This window comes from Mustela putorius, unplaced genomic scaffold, assembly GCF_011764305.1.
Source record: "Mustela putorius furo isolate JIRA1106 unplaced genomic scaffold, ASM1176430v1.1 tig00003845_pilon_pilon_pilon, whole genome shotgun sequence".
Classification (NCBI taxonomy): domain Eukaryota; kingdom Metazoa; phylum Chordata; class Mammalia; order Carnivora; family Mustelidae; genus Mustela; species Mustela putorius.
The window spans coordinates 66,160,213-66,184,460 of NW_025421998.1; the positions used below are offsets into that span (position 1 = coordinate 66,160,213).

The following is a 24,248-nucleotide window of genomic DNA, read 5'->3' on the forward strand; positions in this document are numbered from 1 at the left end:
GAGAATCTCAAGCAGGCTCCAGGCTCAGTGCCAATGGCAAGGCTTGATCTCACCAACCTGAGAGCATGACCTGAGCTAAAATCAAGAGTCGGATGCTTAATGGGCTGAGTGATCCAGGCGCCCCATAAATCAGCAAGTGGTGTCTGATTGAAATTAAAGTGCCCAGGGCTGGGAGATGCCACTAGCATCTACCTCCTAATCTACTCCAACCACCAGGAAAATCTCTCCATCCAAAGGCCTGGGGTGAAGGATGAAAGGCTGCACACAGCATCCTGGAACGTTCTATCCTCTGCTGCTCTCCGAACCACTGGGGACTTCCCCAGGGGTGGGGGTTGGGGGGGCACATCTGTGGGAAGTAAGTTAAAGACCAAAGCTGAGAACATGTTTCTGGGGTTTGTGCTTGTTTGTGTTTTGTTTTGTTTTGATTTTCAAAACCTAACAGGATGCATTTTTACCACTATTTCAGTGCAGTCTGGCATCCGGACTGTGGTTCTTTTCATTCCTCTCTCTCCGTGGCCTACTTTACTTTGCCCTCGATTTGAATCTTTCAGCATTCCGCTTCTACTTTCTAATTTGATGCTGCCTTTCCAAATTAATGTCCTACCGCTATGGCATCCTAGGACCTTGAAGCTCATGGCCTGGCACATCACAATGCTACAATAAATGCTGGGGAGGCTGAGTAAAGCACCACTTCGGAAAAAAAGGCTGTGGGTCCAAACCCAGGGTACAGAACTAGGGAAAGATGGTTTTACATTTTACACTTTTTGGAGTGAGACTACTCACTTTAATACTAGAATAATGTAGCAGATGAGAAGTCAAAGTACCATTCATGCAAATGACCTCTTTCATCTACTGGGATCCTGTTCCTTTTATGTCTTTTTTTTTAATATATATATATATATATATGATGTTTTAACTTCTATAAGAAGCTGAATATACGGAAATCCATAGTTCCTCATGCATACAACCATGGATTTTAGGTCAGCCATACCCACAGTGCTGTAGAAGAACAGAAGGCAAGGTAGGCACGAATTTCACCAGCACAAACCCCTCGACCTGCACTGGGTGCTGTCAGGTGATAGCAAGCCCCTCTCAGGCTTCCGGTGGTGAGTATTCTAAGCCAGGTTCTCGGCACTGCTCCGTGACGGTGCCTCCCCTTGTAGCAGCCGAAACCTTCCACCCCACCGCTCTCCTGGGAAGCCTCTTGCTAGGCAGGGCTCTTGGCACCTTTTCCTCTGACAGAACACCAGCCAGAGCTGGATCCAATTTAAAACCATTTTATTTATTTCCTTATTTTTCTTCAGATGATATCTAATTTTTTCCAGTCATAAAAGGTTTTCATATTTTAATAATACATGTGACTATGCATCTGTGTGTGCATGGGTGTGTCTGGGTGTAGAAAGAAAGAACGATAAAGCAAATACGGAAAATATTAACACGATAGGTAAACCTGGGTGAAAGGTACATATGAATGTGTGCTTTGGGCTTTCTTGCAAAAAAATGTTTTTTTTTAAAAAGGGAATATATTCTTAGGTCCATGTACTTTTCACTGTTCTCCTTATAAGTCCTTCCTTACCAACTGCCCCTCCTTATTCTTCCAAATGAACCCCACAATCCCTCTGTGGAGTTCCCATGTCAGCTTCTGCTGGTAGTCTGGGATGATACACGGGCCAGTGTACTGATTTGGAGGAAGTCACGTCTTTACTCCAATACTAATGTTTTCCTTCCAGGAATACAACATTCGCTCTTTATTTAAAACTTGTGTATCTTCGTGAAGCCTGGCGGATTTCTTCACATCGAAATCTTAGATGTTTTCCATTAGGATTCATCTGAAGCTGTACATTTAATCTGGACACTAAAAAGAATCTTTTCTTTCATTTTATAATAAACTAAATATCGCTGACATGCGGAATGGCAAACAATTTTCTGTTAATCACCATATAGCTACTCTTCTAAACTATATGAATTCTAACAGCTTTTCTTTCGCTCCTTCAGGAATTTCTAGAGAGATACTTTTATTGTCTATTGTCTATAATCTAAAATATTTTGTTTCTATCAGTGAACTATACCTCTATTTGTTGCTCTCTTCCAGATCAAGGAGAAATAAACATTGGTGAATATTAGCATTCGACAGCACCCAACTTTTAGTTCCAGCATTTAATGGGAAAACTGTTTCGCTATCACCATTTTAAATATAGTGTTGGCTGCCTTACAGAAGCTTTAAAAAAATAATGTTAAGAACATGCCTATTCCATCATCGTTAACAAATATTAAGTGCTATCAAATACTATTTTAGCCTTAACAGAAACTAGCATTTGGATTTACACGTTGAGCTTCCTCATGTGAGATGTGCACTCATCTGTCTTCCATTACGGAGCCCCTCTTGCTTCCCTGGGACAAATCTTTGAGCCAAATTCAAGTCTACCACTAGTAAATATGAAGGCCTTTAAAACATGCACTTTGGGAGCACCTGGGTGCTCAGTGGGTTAAAGCCTCTGCCTTCAGCTTAGGTCATGATCCCAGAGTCCTGGGATCGAGCCCTGCATCCAGCTCTCTGCTCAGCAGGAAATCTACTTCCAACCCCCTCTCTCTGCCTGCCTCTCTGCCTACTTGTGATCTCTGTCTGTCAAATAAATAAATAAATAAAATGCACTTTGCAAACCTTCATAATCCATTTCAGTTATAATTTTTATTTGCCTTTGTTTTCACCACTTATTTATTTTAAAATTATCTCTATACTTTACAATAAACCACCTCAACTTTGAGGGAAGCAGGACCAGGAATTAAAGGAAAAAAAGTTTTCTACAACAGGAGGAAGTATAATAAAAGAGGCAGAGATGAAGTGCTATAGGAATTCTGAGAAGGACGTCCTCCTCAGCAGGAACTCAGAAGAGGAATCAGAATGGTCATGTGATGTTTGAGATGAAGCTGGTGGAAAAGTAATTCTACATGGTGGGAGGGAAGACAAGTGGGCATCTGTGTTTTTTTCCACAGGTCTGTGTCTGTCTCTTCATGAGGTTCAGCAAACCTACCAGGCTCACCTCTCAATCAAGAACATCAGAGACAGGCTCATCTGTCAATCTGGAACCTCAAAGACTAAAGAAATGGATGCTGGTTGCTTTCAGCTACATGTCTTCTCGGAAACGAGGTAACAAGGAGCAAGTGCTAAAAACTGCCTGTGATAAATATGAATTGTTTTCATCCACTGGTAAAAGAGATGTGCTTGAGATATTCTTTTAAACGGCTAAGCTTAATTTCTCTCAGCAATTACTTTCTACGGCGATAAAAATTACCTCGTGATTTCAGAAGGATCAACAAGTACTATCTTCTGAAACGCCAGCCAATCACGCAGAACTTCAAGTTCTTAAGTCATGGAGCTGACTTTGCGACAGGAAGAGAGACAACTCGGGGTCTCTAAATCTGTGCGAAGTTTGGTTGTTATCTCCTTCACAAATAGGGCGTTTTACAGTTAACAAAACACTTTAACCTATATTTCTTCATCTAATTCTGAGATGAGAATGATCATGATGGTGGCTGTGGTGATGGGGAGGGTGAGGACGATATCCCCAGGTTCCAAATGGGAGACTAAGGAGCAAGATGGTGAACTGTCTTGACAAAAGCCCTTACTTGTCTCAGCTGTGCCAGTTATCAACTGCTTCTGATTCTGAACGCAAGAACTATATATTAGGTCCTCCTGTCTTGTGACACTATTACGAATCCTGATAACAGTTCTAGAATGATCATAAATACTACACTCAATGGACTTTTATACGCTCTCCTATGACATTTTTAATTTGGGCCCAAAGTGGATACAACTTTCTCAATATAGGCTCAGACCACGAACTTTTTTTTAAATTAATTGACTAATTATTAAATAATTAATTAAGTTTGTTTTTACGTTAAACTTAACGTTGAAGTAAGATATGAAAATAGACATCAAAAACGAAGATTCAAGACTGAGACGAGATCTGACAGGCTTCAACTTTCCATGGAGCATGGGTATAAGCTGTTACTGAAGGGGGGGTGGGGAGGGTCCTAAAGAGGCTTAATTAATTGTTCAATCTACTTTTCTTGAGTTTTCTGAAGCCAGAATGTTCTAAGAGTGAAAGTGATGGATGGTACTTCTCAAAGTACGAAAACACCAATGTCCCAGCGTTGTGTCTATTCTAATTGCTGCTCTACTCCAAAGAGTTCTTTCAGATTGCTCGTCTGTGTTATTTTTACTTGCTAAAGCAGAGGTGTCTGGGTGATGAATTATACAAGGTGCTTCACTCAGCACTACTGGTGTGTTATAATAAATATCGCCACTGAAAGACAAAGTAGGGAAATGCTGAGTATTTTCATAGCGTGTGATGTAGATTTTATTTTTGTTTTTTTCAAAACAAGGAAGTAGCTCTTAAGTTTTAATCTAATTATATATGGTCAAATAGGTGATGATGGCAAAATTGTTTCAGGGAAATATGAAAACTTTAATCACAAATGTATGTCCATCCTGCCCTTCAAAATACACTTGAGAATAACCCACATACAAAAGCATAATTGAGGGAGTGAAAAATAGACATCGGCTAAAAGGAAAGTAAGGTAGGGGAGCCCGAGCATCTTAGTGATGAGAAATGAAATACATTATAATCAAAACTCAATTACCATTTTTCTGCAACCTCTGATATTGCTACATTAAAAAAAAAAATTCTAATGCAGTCCCCAATTCCCAGTAAAGGCAAAATGACAGAGGGCTGTAATCAGACTTCAATTTGCTATAGTTTTCTACTGCAGTAGGGAAATGCAGAAGAGAGTTTTCCAAGTAGAGGGAAAGAATTAAGGGCTGCAAGTAGCTATTTTCCCCATCTGAACAAAATCTCAATTTTCTTTAGCTACCTATCATCCTGTGGTCGTATACTCAAGGAAGGCTGGTTCGGGGCTCCTGGGTGGCTCAGCTGGTGAAGGCTGTGCCTTCAGCTCAGTTCATGATCTTGGGGTCCCAGGTTGGAGCCCTGCACTGGGCTCCCTTCTCAGGGGGAGTCTGCTTCTCCTTCTCACTCTGCTCCTCCCCCTGCTCATGTTCTCTCGTTTGCTTGCTCTCTCTCAAATAAACAAATAACATCTTTAAAAAAAAAAAAAAGGAATTTGATTTCATGCCCAGTCTAAGGAATAGCTAATGTTGGTCCTATTCCCCTTACCAAAGACTCAGTTAGGCATAGGCACAAGCCATGGTGTTTGCCAATGAGACATTAGAGAAAGTTTGCTGAAGGACTTTCGGAAACTTTTCTAGACATCTAAAAGAGACTCACTAGAATACACAGCTTCTTGTTCCTCTGGACCATATGATGATGGCCACCATATTTCTATCTGCCTGAGGACAAATTTTGTACATCAAGGATGGCAGAACCAAAAGGCAGAAAGAACTTGGGTCCTTGATGATATTCCTGAACAGCTAAATTAATCAACTCTAGGACTTACTCAACTCTTTAGTTATGATGTTCAATAAAGCTTCTTCCTACGTAGGCCATTTTGAGTTGGGATTTCTATAACTTGCAGCTGAAAGCTTCCTACCTGCTATCCTGGCTGGCCTAGGGCTAGAGTGAGGTCAGCTTGTTCCTGGTCCTGGTCCCATACATTATCACACTCACAAGTTCTTGTCATAACCAGAAGACATAATCTAATTCTAGAATTTTATGCCCAGGACTAGGGCATTTCTTATTAAAAGTCCTCCTATTGATTCCCGTTGCTTGTAAAGTCCAAACTCCTCTGTGTGGCAAATCTTTATGATTTAACTCTTGCTTTTTCTGTCAGCATCCCTTTCATTTGTTTGCTCCCTTGAGCCATCTGCTTTAGCCACATGGAACCAGAATTCTCTGAACCTCCAAGTCTTTTTATTTACACCTCACTGCCTGGAATTTTTAACAGTGGCTGCCCACCATACACATATCTGTGCTTACCTGGTTATTCTTTCCATCTCTTGAGTATCTCCTTTTCTGTGTCACACCTCCCAAGACTCTCCTTTCTTTAGTCTGTCCAACTTCCCATGAGCAGAAAGAACCAACCACTGCCTTTTAGTAATGCTAATGTAACTTAAACATAATGTTCCAAATGACAATGCATTTTCTCATTATTTGTTTATATGAAGGACTCTCCAGTCAGCATGTAGGCTGCTTGAGGACAGAGTGTGTGTTCTAAGTCCACATCACCAGAGAGTAGATCCTGACTCATAGAGAACAGCCCTGTAGATACTGAATGAACGGGAGACAAAAAGAAATACCCTAGCTCCACTTGATATTGGAAGATAACTGCCTGAGGTAACAACCAAAAGAGAAGTAATTAACTTATTGTGTCAGAAATCAAGTTTTCCTCTTATCCTTCAACAACTTATTATGGATTTAGGAACAGGGCTGTAAGAACCCAAACAATAGTCACCACTTTTTAGCCCTAGTTAAGAGCCAGGAATCGGCCTAAGGACTTCACACTACAGTGAGTATCTTTGCATTTGTCTGTGATACACCTCCCATCTTCTGCCAGTGCACCACCTCCCACCTCCCAACACCCTGACCCACCACACACACCCCCAAATACACCTCTTCTTCTGAAGTCTCGCTCTCCACTCCGCTTCAATCCTGTTCTTCTAACTGGGGTTTCCAATTGCACTACCCACGCCACGGGGAGATCTGTGACCACACCCAGGTCCATAAGGATTCTTCTTCGTGATCTTTAAAATTGAAACTAAGGGAAAACAAGCGCCTTGCTCTCAAAAGTGCCTCATGGACGAAGCAGATTACAAGGAATAATTTTAGTCAGAATGGAAAGAGTGAAGAGACGAGCGTCACTGTTCCAGATCCTGGTTCTAGCTGTTACTTAAGTCAGAACGTTCTCCTGCCATCACTGAAGCCGCCGTCCACTTGTGCAAAGCAAAATGCTATCACTTGCAAAGAAACCATCTATCCTGCAATAGAAGCAGCGCCCATTATCTCACTGAACCCTCCCGAAAAATATGTGCAACAGGGATTATCTTTATTTTAGAGATAAGGAACCAGAAGCTCAGAACAGACCGGAAACATGCTCAAGGCATCCAATTAGGTAGTTGATCTGTGATTCAGAGACGGGTCATTCTGGGGCCAACATGCAACCACCCCGCTTTTCTGCTTCTTTCTGCACTATTCCTTGGGCTTCCTGAACACTGGTTTGAGCTCAGTGACCCAGACAACATCTGGTAAGTGTAAGTCTTCTCTTCATTAATAAACATAAATGTTATTGATCTTGATTAAGATCTTGTAACAGGTTTCAATTAAATAACCTTGATAAAGCGCTCTAAGCATATAAATTATCAGATGCTGTTTTTTATGCCACACTAGGAAACATTGGCCTCTTGCAGTGTTAATAATTGGGAAGCAGAAATTGAGTTCTTTTTAAGAAGTAGTCTTAAAAACACTGTGCATAAATACTTGGTATCAGTAATCTAATTGAATGTTAATATGCTTGCTTTGGACACCAAAAGATAACCGGTATTTCAGAAGTGGGTTTCCTCAAAAAACTATAAGTTAAAGCAAAAGACAAAGCATTTGTAGAAAATTGAATTTTTCTACTTTTGTATATGTCCTTTTGCTCAGTTAGATTTTTAATTGGTATTTCTTTGATCTCCACACTTGCTTATACATCTAGCACAACCGTGATCTCAGGGGTCAATTATTGACATGAATCTGAGAACCATGAACTTAGAAGCAGAAAAACAGACACAGTTAAACCAAAGGAAGATGGATTTGTATGCGAAACCAATTTTCCTCAGAAGAAAAACAGATACTTCCCTCAACATCAGGGTATACTCAGATTTGTTTTCCATATTAGTAACTTATTTAATATGGCAGTGGGCAAAAGGCAATCCATTAAAAAGCAATTTTCCTCTTACCACAGGGTGTTTTATCATTCTATGTCTAGCACTCAATCAGAATGTAGCAATCCTTTAATATTTTATGAGCAGAGAACAACTCATTTGGGCATGTAGACTCTAGAAACGTGGAGTCCTCTATAATCCTTGCAAAATGTCCAGAATGACCTTTGCAGTGCAAGCAATAGGCCAATCTGAAAACTCAAACTATCAAAACACTGGAAAAATTATGCCTTAGAATAGATAATGGGCATTTAAAATAAATACGCAATTACTTAAACTAAGAGTGGAAGATATTAGTCCCAAATCATTCTTACACTTTCTCAAGTGCAAGCTTATTGGGGACAGGAACTGTATCTGATTGACCTTTGTATCTGCCATGCCCATCATTATCTCTGGCACACTGTAAGTAATCAATAGATTTTTATTAAATAGATGAATACATACATCTGTCATCTTGGACAAAGGGAGCTTGCCATGAGTATGCCAGGCCCTAGGTGACCAAGGCCAACCTCACTGCAGAGATGGGCCTGACCAGGTACTAAATGATCTGCAGCAGAAGGCTGGAACCTTCTCTGAAGCAGAAGGTGAGATATGGAATAATATACAGTGCAAGCACAGCATATGGGGTACCCCCAGAGATCCCCAAAATATTCCCACTCTTCATCTCAGCCCCTGGGAATGAGGTTCTGTCCTGTTCCTGGTTTCATACCAGGTTCTCAACAGTGTGGAAGGATTGCTCTGCACCTGCCAGGGGTCATTCCTTATTCTGCACCCACCCTCCCTCCTGCGAAGCACAGAGCTGCCACTCACCTGAGCAGCACTGTCTGCTCAGACTCCTGTCACCACAGTCTCCCCATTCCCCTGCCCAGCAAATAGGGTCCCCTGACGTGGATGAGAGTCTGAATCAGATCCACATTTGTCCTGCCCACACACAGCCTAGAACTTGGCCCTCTTTTCTGAGTTAGTCTCCCTAGGCTGAATATGATCTGTTCCCTGGGTCCTTATCTGTGACCAAGCCAAAATGAACAGAGGTCTTCCAATCATCACCCCAAATACTACCAATCTACATCTGGGGGAAATGTGGAGGTGTAGGAGCATGGCGAAGTCTGAGTACATTAGCCAAGGAAACGAAGGTCCTATGTGGCAGAAAGAGAACCGAGCTGCCCATTAGTCCCAGCATCCTCCCTCGACTCCTCCATCTCTGTTCTGTGTTAACCTGTAGCATGCTAGATACATGCCAGCTGGGCAAAGGAAAAGAGCAGAGGCTGGGTATAATAATGAAGCATGAAAGAATCCACCTCCTGCTGCCATCAAGATGAAAACTGATAGCCCAAAGCAGGCCACAGGGAAGGGGGCAACATGGGGAAAAACAAAACAAAACAAAACAAAAACAACAACAATAACAACAAAACCAAAGACAGGACAAGCCCCAGCCAGGTAGAGCAAGACCGCTGACCAGCTTCTGAAAACCTCAGGTACTCTTATAATGCTTCTCAGCAAGTGACTTCCTGTAGCTCCCCCATAAAATCAACCCAAACACAAAACAGTCATAGTAATCAGACTGAGGAATTCAGTAGGATCTGCCAAATTCAGGACTTTAATCCTTCAACCGAATAAACAGTAAGCTCGGCGGCAGGCATAAATCTCAACAAGTTAGTCTGATGGAGAGCAGGAGGGGAGCAGGGTCAAGGATCCAGATAAACGGAGACGTTATCCTCGGTGATCCCTGAACCAGAGCGGACTGACACAGACCTCTCTCAGATCAGGCTGCTGCTCTTTCCATGCCAAGATGCCCTAATTTGGGCTCCCAAGGAATGAACCTCCGTGGCACTACCATGTCGGCTCATCTTCTTCTCTCCATCCACCTGCCCTGGAGGAGGGTAAGAGTTGGCTGTTCTCAGCGTTTCCTTACTGCATTCTCCATTTCCTTGTTTACCTGAGCAGCACCTGGAGTCAGTTCTTACGATGTAGGTGAAGCACAACCCCCTTTCCAATAATCATCGGATTCCTTTCCATTTATCATTTCGGACCATTATTTTAAGCTCTCAAGCAGGTAACTGAATATCTATGCCTTCACCACATTTCCATACACCCAACATCTCTCACCCAATGTCTTTCTCTGGCGCCCAAGTGATTAAGCCTACAAGGGAAGATGTGTACAGGCGTCAGCTTTGGAGATGTTGGAGGGGAGGGAAGTCAGCCACTTTAAGGAGGTTTGGTGCCGACAATGACTGCAGGCCAGGTTAAATCTGATGCATCCTAACAGGTTCAACCCAAATTATACCAATGAACAAAAGACAGGAATATCATTATGTCCTCTTTTTTCTGGGGGTCCCCTCCTAAATTTTGTAATAAAAGAAACAGAGCAATAAGCTTATCTTTGACCACATTTCTCATGATCAACTACCCATTTTCTTCTACAATTCCTTCTTGCTTAGAGAAAGCATTCTAAACAAGGGAGATCCTGGGAGCAAGAGGATCTTATTAAGGTATTCAATTTCTCCCTATAGAGAAAAACGGTTTCAAAAGAAAGAAGAGAAAATGATCCTTTGATAGGTTAAAAAACTGGAATTTTTAAAAAGCAGCCATAGATCTCTTTCTTTAACAGATTACTAAGCATAGGACTGTTTTAACATATTCTCATGTTTACAATATTGGAAATTTAGTCATATTACCTGCCAATTTCCCCATTCTTGTAGATTTTAAGAACGGTTATTCCCAGAACAGATATGCAGAAATACACACACGGAAACCTGAGCCAAAGAATGCTGGGTCCACAGGGATGCCCAGGCATAGCTCACCAGCCCCTCGGGAATTCTTCGTGTAGGTCCAGGCACAGCCCCGGAAGTGGGGTGCCTGCCAAGCCCCAGGCCCACGCGGGAACCAGGTGTCACTTACGCAGCTCGCCCACTTTCAGGATCTCGCACAGCATCTTGGTCAGCTCTATACTACTGCGGCCAAACGGACACTCATGCTTGTCTTCCCGGCTACTGTTCTCAAGCACGATCTGCAAGAGGAAAGAACGAACAGGTCAGAAAGGGCAATCAGTTTGTGGAACATGTCAGAAATGTTGACTCTGCGGTAACAGAGACACAGAGCCACTTCAGATTACCAGACTAAGGCTTGGGGCCCAAACAAAAAATATACTCCATTCATATTCTCAGTATACAGCGCCTAAAACTCTCACATTTTCCAAATCTCCTAAAACTTCCCACTCTCTAAGAGGATATTTTGCTCGTTGGTTTACACTGACACAGAAGTGCCTATGGATGGAGAGTTTTTCAAAACAGGACTAGAAAGACCATTTACTGAAGTGGTAAGACTGCTCTCTTTCCCCCGTCACAACTTCCCTATCCTGGGGGGTAGCAGCTCTTCTGTGCCTTCAACTCCCACATTTTTTGTCACGTATCTCCCACAGAGTTTCTATGCTCTTACAAGATCTCACCCCTGGCATTAGTTTGAAACTTTTGTTTGTCTGAAAAAGAGAGAAAGAGAGAAAGACAGAGTGAGTGAGTGGGGGTGTGAGGGGCAGAGGGAGGAAGGATCTTAAGCAGGCTCCACGCCCAGCTCAGAGCCCAACACAGGGCTCACTATCACCACCCCGAGATCATGATCTGAGCCAAAATCAAGAGTCCGGCACTTAAGTGACTGAACCACCCAGGGGCCCCAACCCCCCATGTTAACTAACTGGAGCATGCGTAAGGGATATGTGACACAAAGAGAACCAATCAGAGTTCCTCCCTGAGACTTATCCTACAAAAAGGGAAAATAAAATGGTCCATTTGTGCTGACAGTACCCAAGAGCTATGAGTGCAGAAGCTATCTGAATGTGAGCCTGCAATTAAAAAAAAAAAAATTTTTTTTTTTTTTTAAAGATAAGCAAGCCCACACACAAAGGAAAGCAGAGAGGAGAGGCAGTGGGAGCCTTGGCAGCATTTGAGGGGCTGTCCCACTTGTTCCTAGAGCAAAGATCTTACTTGCTCAACCCTTTCCCCTGAAAACTGTTCGGCTGGTCTGATAACTTCTCCTCTACCCTTAAGATAGTTTAAGATTTTCCCACCACAATTAAGGGAGCCATTGTACACATGGATTAAACAAAAGTAAAACAATAAAACTCTGTTTTAAAGACACTGAACTTCAAAATCAGATGGCGACAAAAGGAAAAACCAGCTTCCACTGAGGAAGACAGATGAAACCATAGATAATTACAGTTTATCACAAGTCCTATGAAAAAGAAATTTAACTCATTGAGGTGCTAAAGGGCAAGGGGGAAGGCCTGGGGAGGAGAGTTTTGATAACCAAGTGACTGTTGGAAATTGAGGATGCAAAAGAGAGTGCCATGTCAAGGTCCAGGAGGAAGAAGGTTCCAGGTGTAGGGATCAAGGACAGTGCCCCTGAGCTGAGTAGGACGTATGAGGGACAGGCCAGCACACTGCCCAGTCTATAAAGCAAAGGAGCCTGGGGTGATGCAGGGCAGCACTAGGGGTTCCAAGAGCCTGAAGGGGAGAGCAGAGGTGAGCCAGAGCCCCTGCCCCAGGACTGTGTGGGTTATCATTCCAAGACCTTGAGACACTAACCATTTAGGCAGGCAAGTGACAAGAGTGACACAGCCTGGTGTGTTTTGAAAAGATCTATGAATACAGACAACAGAGAACAGCGAAGAAGAAAGAAAGGAGCGCCTGGGCAGCATCCCTGGCAGAGATGAGGGTGGCTCAGAGTGGGCCTGCCTGGGGCACTCAGCGTGTGGTCACAGAAAAGTAAGACAATAGAGGCAGACAAGGAATGATGAGGACAAGGAAGGGAAGGCTTTGAGAAAAGTGAGAGAAAAGAAAGAATACTTGGAAGGAGAGAAGCAAAGGGGGAAGAAGGAAAACTGCACGAAAGTGCTATCTTACTGATAGGGACAGGGTTCCCAACAGCATGGTGGTGTGAGGGAGCTCAATGTCATCTGCATTGTTTAAAACCAAAAGAGGAGGATTCTAACAAAAATGTGCTGCAACCATTTTCTGCACAAACAGTGTAACACACATATATACATATGTTACTATATGCACTCACAGTACCCCAGAACACATTAACTGTTCGGGGCTATTTCTGCCAGCACTGCATTAACACCGAGGTACAATCACAACACAGTTTGCTCATTCAATCTCCTCTTCCACTTCCCCCATGAGCAGTTTTCACAGCCGTCCCCGTTACCACTTTACCCCTTTATCATGGTCCAAGAGGTTGATGAACCACCCCATTTTGTAAGACTTTTCAACCGTGTGGAACATATGCTCACATAAATAATTATGTCTTGAATATCACCAGGAACATAACATTATTGTCCTTGGGATTTACAATAAAAAAAATTCTTCTTTGCGGTCTTTTTACGGAACACATGTTATGAGTGGATTGTTTTTTCTCTGAGAAAGCTGAATGTAAACTCTAACTAAATCCCTTCTCCAATCGAGCAAGGAAGGACCAGTGCTAGAGGCTTTGAAAGGCTTGTTTCCTCTTCACTGTCTCTTCCGGGCAAGCTGCCTGAGCACAAAGACTCATGAGGTTGAGCCTGAATCACCCTCTTCCTTCTAGGGGAATTCTTCCTAGTTCTAACCAGGAATTCCAGTTCAGGAAAGCAGGAGAGGAAAACAACTCCATTCCCATCAATCAGGGAATCTTTGCCTTTTAAAAATGTTGTATCTGGAACAGCCACCCCATATATCAAGGCGCAAATCCAAATCTCCTGAGGGCGGGGGAATGAATGGAAACAATGGAGCAAGAAGAAGACTGAACACAAAGAGAAGACAGAAGACAGGTAGCTTTCAGCCAGCTCCTGGCTCCCACTGAGGACATTCCCCTGCATTTCACATTAACATTCTATTAACATTTCATGAGCACATCAATATTTAATGAGGATGTGATCTGCATACACCGTAGATAGAATTACTGCAGCCAATAAACGTTCCAGAAACATTTCCAAGGCACTGTTTATTAGCAGGCACTAAATTAAGGAGTAATTTAAGTAATCAATATGTAAATCAGCTCTGAGAAGCCCTTCTCTTTACTCTTTAACGTACCATCCATCTTACCATATTTACCCTCCTAAAGAAAAACAAACCCTCCTTCTTGAGCGGTGTCTTTAAACAAGGCGGACACAAGTCTTTAAAGTTACCTGTGTGGATTTTAAGGTCTACATTCCTGCAAAAAAGACTATGATTATGAACCTTACTAATAAGGTATTACTAGAGTGAGAGAGAATTCTTAAACGACATGGTAGCTTCTTTGCTTTAAAATTAACACGCTGATCTATCTGTAGTCAATTTCAACATTCTGGTATTAACCATGTTCACGGGCGGCATTTTGAAAAGTTCCATGTGAAAATATCAAGGCATATTTTCCCATCTTCATTTTTTCCTCACTCTTTAGTTTTAAGAGCAAACATACTTGAACAGAAACCATTGATGGATGAAGCACAAAAACCTGCTATTATCACTCATCTTAGAATACGCCATACCCCAGAAGAAGTTATAACCAGCTGCATGTCTTAGGAAATAAAATACTGGATACTGATGCCATATTAAGTACAAAATCTGTTTTAAATACTCTCTGGTTTGCAGGGTGTATTTACATAACTTCTATCAACTGATCCCCAACAAAGTCCGAATGATTGGTAAGTCAGGCATTACTATTATTCTCTTTAAAATGTGGGCACAAGAGGAAGAGTAGACTTACTTGTATCACACATAGACCTAGCCTAGGTCCATCATGGAATTTCGTTGTTATGTCCTCAAATTCCAAATTTCTCCTGTGAAGATGTCCTTCCCGTACCATATTGTCATAAAATTCAATGCATTTCATGACTAAAGAAGCTAAGGAACTTTGATCAATTTCTTCTATCTCACTGAAGTGGCTCTATAAATCCTAGTTCCTCCTAGACAAAAGTATAAGGTTCTCTCTTATCTCATTCATCCCGTGAAGATCCGTAACAACTGCTCAAGGTGAGTGACCCAGTGCTGCATAGAGTAGCCCACAGGGTGTCCCTCCCTAAATTCTGAGTACCCCTCTGAGTGCTCTGCATTTCTTCTTCTCCACCAGTTCAGATGGCCAACCTATTTGGCTTGGATGTTGACAGGCTAACTACAAGGCCAACTACAGGCTGGCACTCAACCCTTCTCTGACTCCTGTGGCCACCCTTGGCCTCAGCCTCAGCATTGCATGGCTGACTTCTTCAGCTGCTTGTCCCTGACACGTGTTCCTCTGCATTCCTCTGTTGACCTCTCCTCTTCCAGGACAGGCCCAATCCATTCTGTCTTCCCCATGGTCAGCCCTGGGATGAGAGCCTCGAGAGCCTCTTCCACTGCCTCTCACCCAGGAAGCCTTCCTTCACATGCTGCTTTGACTCTCAGAGTCAGATCAAGCCTAGAGGTCTCCTCACAGGCCACCAAAGACATTGTGTGAACTTCTACTGTGTTCTCTCCAAAAAGAAGGAACTGTCCATCTTGCTCTACTTCTGAGCATAGCTCAGCATAGTTGCTACGACAAGCATCGAACTGAGAACGCCTGGGCAAAACTAGTTTCACGTGCACAAAGCACCCCACCTCTTTGTGAGCTACCCAGAAGTTTCAGAGAGCTCACGTCCTAGGACCGTGGTGCAAATTCAATCAGAAAACAAAGGCAAAACGCCTAAACCAGACTTGACCTACTTGGGGTTTATGATCTCTTCACCGCCCTCCCTCTTCCTATTCCTGTGTGACCCAGAGGCTGACATCTACACCAGGCTTTCACCAGCAACTAAACCAAAATCATGACTGCAGGGACACTGGCCCTCTGGGGGCCACTGGTAAGTAAGCCAGAGGCTCTCACGTTGTTTCAGCAGGAGAACCACATAAATAAAGAAGTGTCCTCACTTGCCTACACCAAAACTACAGACAGGAAGCCCCTGTGCTTGTGTTCAAGTGGGAGTCTTCCCGGGAATACACGCTGGTCCAAGTGCAGGAATGAGCAAGGAGCCTGAAGAACCAGTCACGGTCCACCGATGTGGGCAACAAGTCCCAATACGAAACCATTACGGCCACCACGGGACACTTGTCCTCAGAGTCCTATAAACCTTACAAGTCTGTTAAAACCTGTTTCCTGACCCACCAGAGGAAACACCAATCTTCTCCTATAGTAAACCAAACAAACAAACAAACAAAACCCTCCATGAGGCTCCCTCTGCAACACAGAAATAACTTGTGTTGGTACCAGGATCCCAAACACCCCAAAATGAAGCGTTAGCCCTTAGATCACATCGCCAAGACCAAGACCTCTCCTGAGGTCAAAGTATAAGCCCAGCTTGAGGTCCTCTCCCAGCAACTTGGGGGCCACGAGGGAACACTCCTCCTCTGTTCCCCCTTGGTACTAATGGGACCAAGTGCTAATGGTGATTGGTCCCAGAAAGCTGGGGAGAAGCATTAGAAAGTACACTGAGTGGCCTCAAGGGACTTGCACAAGAGCTTAATTGTGATCATGAATTTTGAGCAAGTCCATAAAATCAAACAAACACGCCAAAGCCTAATAAGATGATTTCAAATGGGCAGAGAACAAGGAACATTACAATCCTAGAAACTATGCCAAGCAGGAAAATGAACCAGAGCAATCAGAATCCCAGCTGCTCAGCCACCTGATCCACTGTCACCATTCTACAGCTAAGGGAAGCGAGGCCCCAGAGTGAGGGAACCTAAAGGAGACAGCTTTAAAGGTGCAGACAAGAGGGCAGAGCAACACGAACAACAGCTGCCATTCACCCAGAGCACTGACTTCCCAGGCCTCATTCCAAGCACTTTTACGGATTGTCTCATTTAAGGGACACCTCCTACTGTGTGATAGAAATACTGTACCATCCCTCTTGACAGATGGACAAATTGAGGCAAATTTGCCCGAGGTCACACAGCACAGAAAGAAACCCCACGGAGGAACTTCGGTGACCTGACACAAGAGCACGCAGTCCTGCTTACCAATTCCCATGGCGACACACTCTACCTGTTCCTACTGAGAAGGGGGACAGTAAAACAGTTGCCAAGTTTGATCAGGGGAGTCCTCACCACGCTAAGAGAGGAGCAGACAGTACTGTGGCTCTGGACAGAAATGATTTTCCTGGATCACCTTCTAACAGAGGTGGTGACTTGATGCACATTCCTAAACCTCAATCTCAGTTTTCTCCTATAAAAATGGGGACAGGGACACCTACCCACGAGTGGTGTACAGATGAATGAAAAAAAAAAAAAAGTGGAGGTAAAGACCTCTCAGTGCCTGAGACTTCTTCAGTGATGGAGATGATCGATCTGCTATTGCTATAAGTAATTACATGAGCTCATGCCAGGGTATTATTCTTTGCTTTACTGAAATATTCTTATAATTCTAGGGCAAAGCTGTCGAAGAAAAATAAAAACAGAAGACAAAACAAAACTGTTAGAGATTATTAATCTTGCTTTTTGGCAAAAGGAGTTGGGTGGAATTAATATTATTTCTGACTTAGATGGATTTCCTAAGGTTCTTTCAGCCTCTCTTTGGAACAGCGCTTCTCAAACTTGAGTAGGCATCTGAATCGCAGGAAGCTTGCCAGACACAGACCGGGGGGCTGCTCCCTCGGAGCTGGATTCAGCAGGTCTGAGGTGTAACTGAACAAAATATGCAGGCAAGTATACCAAACCATAGATTCCTCTGAAACACTGGAGGGACTGAGGGAAGGTGTGTTACAAAGCATTACAAAAAACATTTTTAAAATTATTTTTAGCAGCATGCTCTTAAAAAAAGAAAAAGCTTCCATCTATGCATCTTCCAATTACACATACAGAAGTTGGGGGAAGAAGAAATAAATCTGATAATAAAGCGATCCATGGTATGTCCAGGGCTGAAGGGCAGGCCTCAAGGCCGTTGGACAAGGCCAAGGACACCAAGCAGCTGCAGTGGAATGACTGAGTCAAGAGTGTGACTTGGATACAGAACCCCCAGGGCAGAGTGTGCAAAAACTTCAAGAGCTCTTGCCAAGGGCAAAAGAACAATGCATCCCAGGAAAAGGAGAAAAAGAATGTATAAGAGGTCAGATTAGCGAAGAGAACAAAGTAGAAAGCACACACCGGGAACTGAGATAAATAACAATCTGGACAAATGAGAAGAATGGTATAAAACCCAGCTAATGAGGTGAAATCCTTCCAGAATAAAATTAGGCAGTTGCACATACAGAGGCATAATAAAAGCCATAAATATAAAATGGCAAGGAATTGACTGGGTAATGGTGTAGTAATTAAAGCCTGGAGGTTCATAATAGATCTCAAATTGAACATTAATCAACCAAAAAGAAGCGCTGCCTGCACTTTGATACAGTGAAACCAACCCAGGACGTGTGAGACACACCAAACACTCAGAGCCACACTCGGCTGGGGGAGTCCTCCCGCCGAGTATGGAGCTGGGCGGCACCAGGAAGGAAAGAGTCAGCAACAGCAGGGATGACATAAGTTTATGCCCGCATAGGGACCCCCGCATCACTGCAGGAAGCTGAGACATCAGCTCTGCGGACTCTTCCAAAGGCCAGCAGATAGCCGGAACAATGCCCCTGCAGGTGCCTGCGTCACAGAAACCGAACCAGAAGACCTCCTCTCAGGCCACGACGCGTGCTCCTGGGCCAGGGATGGCACATGCGTAGTAGGCACCTGCAGGCATCGCTGCTAGCTTGCAGAGGGAACATCTTGCTTATTGAAAGCAGTGGTTCTCTAACTTGAGCGTATGCTAGAATCATCTGGAAGCTTATTAAAGCCATAGATTGCTGGGCCCCAGCCCCAGAGTTATAATTCCGTTTTTCTGGGGTAGACTCAAGAATGTGCATTTCTAACAAGTTCCCAGATACCATGGATGCTGTTAGTCAGGGACTACAATTTACAAACCACTGATTTAAAGTTATGCCACGTCTATGCTCTCATTTTCCATCAACAGCAAACCTCCTGTTTTTGAAGACGTGAAAAGCAAGAAGAATAGGTAAAGGAGAGGTAAATCTGATTGTTCTGATTTTTTTTTCTGTGACAAATGAAAAATGTCATTAATGAGTTAAAATCCATACAGGATGCAGATTGGTTATTGCCTGGGGCTGGTGAGGGTGGGGGGAGAAATGGGGAGTGATTGCCTAATAGATACGGGGTTTCATTTTGGGATGATGCTAATTAATGTCTCGCAACCACACAGAGGTAGTGTTTGCACACAACATGCGAAAGTACTAAATGTCCCTGAATAATTCACTTCAAAATGGTTTATTTGGTGTGACGTGAGTATCATCTCAATTGAATAAAGAGTGAATACAGATGGACTGAGGACCAAGAACAAACTCTCAAGTGTCTAACTCACTGGGTCCCCACAAGCCGTCAAGCAGAAACACTTGCTCCAGATGGGGAAACCATGCCTTGGAGCTTGAGTCACGTGTCTGCTGTCTGACAATTGCACGTGATGTGCCGGCATCCTGAGTCTGCCGGCAGGACTCACAGCTTCTATGCTGTGGTTTGAATTGCTTCTTGGGTAGCATCGGTGGCTTCTATTTCCAAGCTGGGGCTTAGGACTGACCAGACGGAGGCACCAGAGGTTCAGGAGTGGCCTGGAGTAACAGTCCTGTAGGGCACCCAAGTACAGCCAGCCACATGGGGCCCACGAGGGAAGTAAAGTATGAAGCCCTTATGAAGCCCTCAGTTATCCACGGATGGGGAACAAGCAGCTCCCTGCACCCTGGTTACCTGCAAATCACATACACTTCCAGGCATTTACGTGTGAAAACTCACGCTTATATTATTTTGTAGACACGCACTGCTCAGGTCTGCTCAAACTTTAAAGCACTGCTTGGATCGCCTGAAGATCTCATTAAAATACAGATTCTGATCCGACAGACTGAGGTCAGCCTGAGATCCTGCATTTCTAACCAGCTCCCAAGGGATGCTGATGCTGCAGGACCAAGAGCCACATTTTGAAAAGCAAGGCTCTAGGCTTCCCAAATCTGGCATACGAATTCTAGTCCCCACTGTTGGTTTGATTCATTCATGCATTCCTTCATTCATTCATCCAACAATTATTTTTTTCAACAAGTATATCTTTTAAGTATTCATTATGGTTAAGGAACTTGCTAGCTGCTAAAAATACACCCATGAACAACATCACATTTTTCAGGGCTCATAATCTATTTGAAAGGCACAAGGGGAGGGGATCTGGAGGGTAGACAGGCTCTCATTTGCGATGTCCCTCTATCATCTACTTCTAGACTGTCTGCATTTTTTTACAAGGAAGTATTACTTTCTGGGATAAAGTTGCACACGGCACGCAATGGGCAAGCAGAGTCAACTTCACAGAGAGGGTAAGCTTGGAGGGGAAGAAATGGGATTCCAGACTCTCTCCTGAGGCATCTTTTTAACATTCCGGACCAGCGGTGAACTATGGAATGTAATAAAGATTAATTGCAACTGGGAATTGGATGCTGAGCGAAGGCAGAGGAGCCCCTCTGCATGTTGGGCAGTATTCGCAATAAATCACAAGATCACGGGGCAGAATTTTGACTCACTCAACATTACATTACTGAATACAAATGCCTTCCATCTCCATCAATGGCATGCGAAGACACTGAGATGCTGGCATTGTCTGACAGTCACTGCTAGATGAAAAATTGGGCTTGACGTTTCTCAAGCCTGATTTCTTACTGAGAAATTGTCACTGCTGCCTTAACAGTTATTGCCGTCTTAAAGCAAAGTTACGCTCCACATGCATTGTCTGAAACATATTTGGACATAACTTGCTTTCCGAAACAAACACATTCCAGGAGAGCTAGTGACAAAACGAATCCCGGCAAGTCAGATCACACCTCATTTTCTCACTTCGCTCACAGATTTATAAATTCCCTCGGGTTGGGGAGACTGGACTTGAGGGGCTGGAAAGGCGAGGAGAACTGTTTATGTCCCACCACCTTCTTCTGGACAATAATTAATCGGCCTTTTCTGCTTGAAAATACGGATTTTCCGAGGACACACATACTAAATTAGCTACAAGGGGAAAATTACTTTTTGAAACCCAATTCCGGAATTAGGCCATCTGTTGTTTTCCTTGAATTCATGTGAAAAGGAAATCTTTCTTCTATTAAATCTAGCTTTTTAAATGGAATTCATCTTGTTCCAGCTCATTCTATATAAGCATCTCAAATCTTGGCTACTTCTGCGAAAGGAGAGATCTCTTCTGCGGGACGGCGCTCCTACAGGAGTGGGTCCCAGTGTGGTGTGTCCTTCTATGCAGACTTCCTTCCCTGGTATCTCTCCACCCCTCCCCCCTTTCCCTCCAGCATTTGTCTAAATTTCCCTTCTCCTTCGGACTCAACTCAATGTCACTTTCTTCATAAAACCTTATACAGCTCCTTCCTCTAAAACCTCACAGTCCTTTATCTTTCTCTTTTTTACAGCAGTTCTCACTTTCTGTCCCAAACTGTGGCAAGTATATGTGTCTTCTTTTCCCTAGTGGGTAGAACCACATCTCAATCACCTGTCAAGCCCTCAGGGCATAGCAAAGTCACACATAAGCTAGGACTTACTAAGGAGATAGTTACTATGCAAGTCAACGGACACCACAGGATACAACTCTGGCCTCTAACTGAGCTGTCAGTACTCACCAAGGATCCAGTAGACATCTCTGTCCTTTATGGTAAGGATTAATTTACCTAGCTTTAACAGGAGAATTTTCCCAATTTTTTTTTCCTGTACATCCTCATTTATCTTCACAGAGTTACAGTCACCTTCTAAGCCCTGCCATCCATACTCCCCATTCTATTTCCCTGTGGACTTTATCAGCAGCAATGACTTCTGTGATGCTCCCAGCAACCTCCAACCTCACCCTTTCCTTCCTCGTGGGGGTGGCCAGTACCCAGAAACTTCTCCACAGCTGGAGCACAGGAATCCAAACCTTGGAGGAAAACTCCTCTTGAAAGGGAGCCTTCTGCAAGTGCCCAAAGGGCCCCAGGGAGACTTGTCCTCCAAGAACCAAGTCAGATGCAAATTCTCACTGGGCCAAAGCCCACACTTCAAAGGCCTGCTTAGGGAAACTACACTCACCTTCTTTGTGCATTGTGAAAACAAACATTTACAGAGCTGTTGGAATGTGTGAAAAATGTCCTTAGTTGTGTTTATGGAAAACACTTGGCAAGTATTTGCTATAAATGCTTCCTGTAAATACTGTGAGTGAGAACCAGCAGGAAAAAATGTATTATGAGATGACAGGGAGCCAGGTTCCATCTCGAAAGAAGTCTCTTTGCACATACCCTGCACGGGTATGTTGGCTCAGCTCCTTACCCTCCTGTTACAAGGGAATCCTGCATGGGTGGTTGGGACAGAAGAGGGACAACCTGCAAAGGGAGCTTCAGGGCTGGCATCCCACGTTGAAGTATGGAAAGAGAAACCCACTCATGTTTCCTAGGTGATAATGCCCCCTGGTAGGCCTTCCTTCTTTGTGCATTCTGGGGAGCAGTTCTGATTCCAAGTCCTCTGTTCCACCTGGAAAGAGGCCCTCAGTGTGAGCCCCACTTTCCTTGCCTGATGACTGGCCTCTCCATTCATTCTATGTTTTCAGGTAGAACATGAGAAATGGAAAACAAGACATTCAAAGGTATTCCTTTATAGCAAGATTAATAAGATTTCTCCTAATTACTTTATAATTGACATAAATCTCAGAAGACATGGAGAGGGAAAGAGAGTAATGCAAGCCAAAACAATGCTTGAGGTATTCCCAGGAAGCAACCTTGACTAGCCCCAGACTGCCTTCTGGAATGAACCAGGTCCGTCTTATGCCACATGAGGCATACCCTGGCCATGACAGAGAGGCTGGCTATACTTGTGCCTAAGCAGCCAACATGGTAAAGAGTATAAGTGTTTAAATATCAGAGAGATCAGTTATCTCACAGTAGTTATATCCAAAGTAGACTTTACTTATTCCTATTTTCTTAAAAAAAAAAAAAAAAGACGCAAATCTTAATGTACGATATGACAGCCAAGGCAAAGAGGCATGGTGGCTTTGCATTTGCATGGTGCAAAGCTCTACCCCGTCACTCACATTCCTGTGTCCAAACCCCTCCCTTTACCCCAAAGTGCTCTCTTCTGCACATTACCCAAGGCTAATGATTAACATCCTTGGGGAACATTATTTTTTATGTTTATTTACAAAATTATTTCCTTTAAGTACATTTCTAGAAATGGAAGTGTTCCATCAAACGATCTTAGTATTTTTGCCACTTAATATATATCAACAAATCATCATCCAAGATGCTTGGGTCACACTCCATTTAAATGGGACAGCATTCCCTTAAAATCATTTCATTACCCAAATCTGCAACTGACGACACCCAATGCTGATGAGGATGTGGAGAAACAGGAACTCTCATTCTTTGCTGATGGGAATGCAAAAGTGGTATGGTCGCTTTGGAAGACTGTTGGGTGGTTGCTTACAAAACTAACACACTCTTATCATACTAATCCAGTGATAGCACGTCTTAGTATTTACCCGAAGGAGTGGATAACTAATGGGGACACATCAAGCTGCATGTAGATGTTTAATGCAGCTTTATTCATAACTGCCAAAACTTGGAAGCAAATAAGATGGACTAGAGAAAAGAGGGGCTGAGTCAGTAGGAACAAAAAGTGCAAATGTCCTGTGGTACAGGAGCATCACCATTCAAAACCTGAAAAGTCAGCCAAGCTAGCCTCCTCGATCTTGGTAACTGTGACTGTACAAGTAGGTATGAATGACATACACTGGGGTCTCAGATTAAGGATACTTACACAGAATAAAATTTAATAAACCAGCCAGTAAGAAGTTAGTTGTCAGGGTTGTTATATCTGTTACGAATAGTGTTTTAATTGCTTTATAAAGTGCAAGAAAAATATTGTCTATTATTTATGATTTTATACTAAATCTTGGAACATTGGGTTTTTACCAATGCAGAGAAAAAGTTGATAAAATTAAGGTCAATGTAAAATTAAAATTATCTGACATGTCAAACACTCCTGGGTCTACTAGGTGTATTGTACAGTTCCTAAGGAAAAAAGTTATTTTTATCATATACAATGGGACATTTGGGAACATCACCACCTAAATTTTATTACGCTAATACAAAACACCTTCTGATTTGGTAGGCAGGTTGCTAATACTAGCTGGACTCTGCTCACATGAATACGACTTAAAAACAAAAGTCAGCAGTGACTCATCCAAGTATAAGCATCAGCATATCTGGGCCAAGGCCATTTTGGGGCACACTGGTAGAGCTTCTAATTTGGTCTCCATTCCAGGATAGACAGAGGACAAAGTCTACAGCCAGGAAGGCTATAGCATGTTCCAGATGGGAACC

At 43.2% G+C, this 24,248-nt stretch overlaps 1 protein-coding gene across 11 annotated transcripts in view; it reads right to left on the bottom strand.

Moving 5' to 3' along the window:
* ELMO1 (engulfment and cell motility 1) overlaps nucleotides 1-24,248 on the bottom strand; it is a 520,745-nt gene that overhangs the window by 224,177 nt on the left and 272,320 nt on the right. For all 11 annotated transcript variants that reach the window (XM_004741958.3, XM_004741959.3, XM_045089495.1 and 8 more), the window contains one exon: nucleotides 10,775-10,883. In XM_004741958.3, coding sequence (XP_004742015.1) covers nucleotides 10,775-10,883 — 109 coding nt within the window. The remainder of the gene's footprint in view (nucleotides 1-10,774; nucleotides 10,884-24,248) is intronic.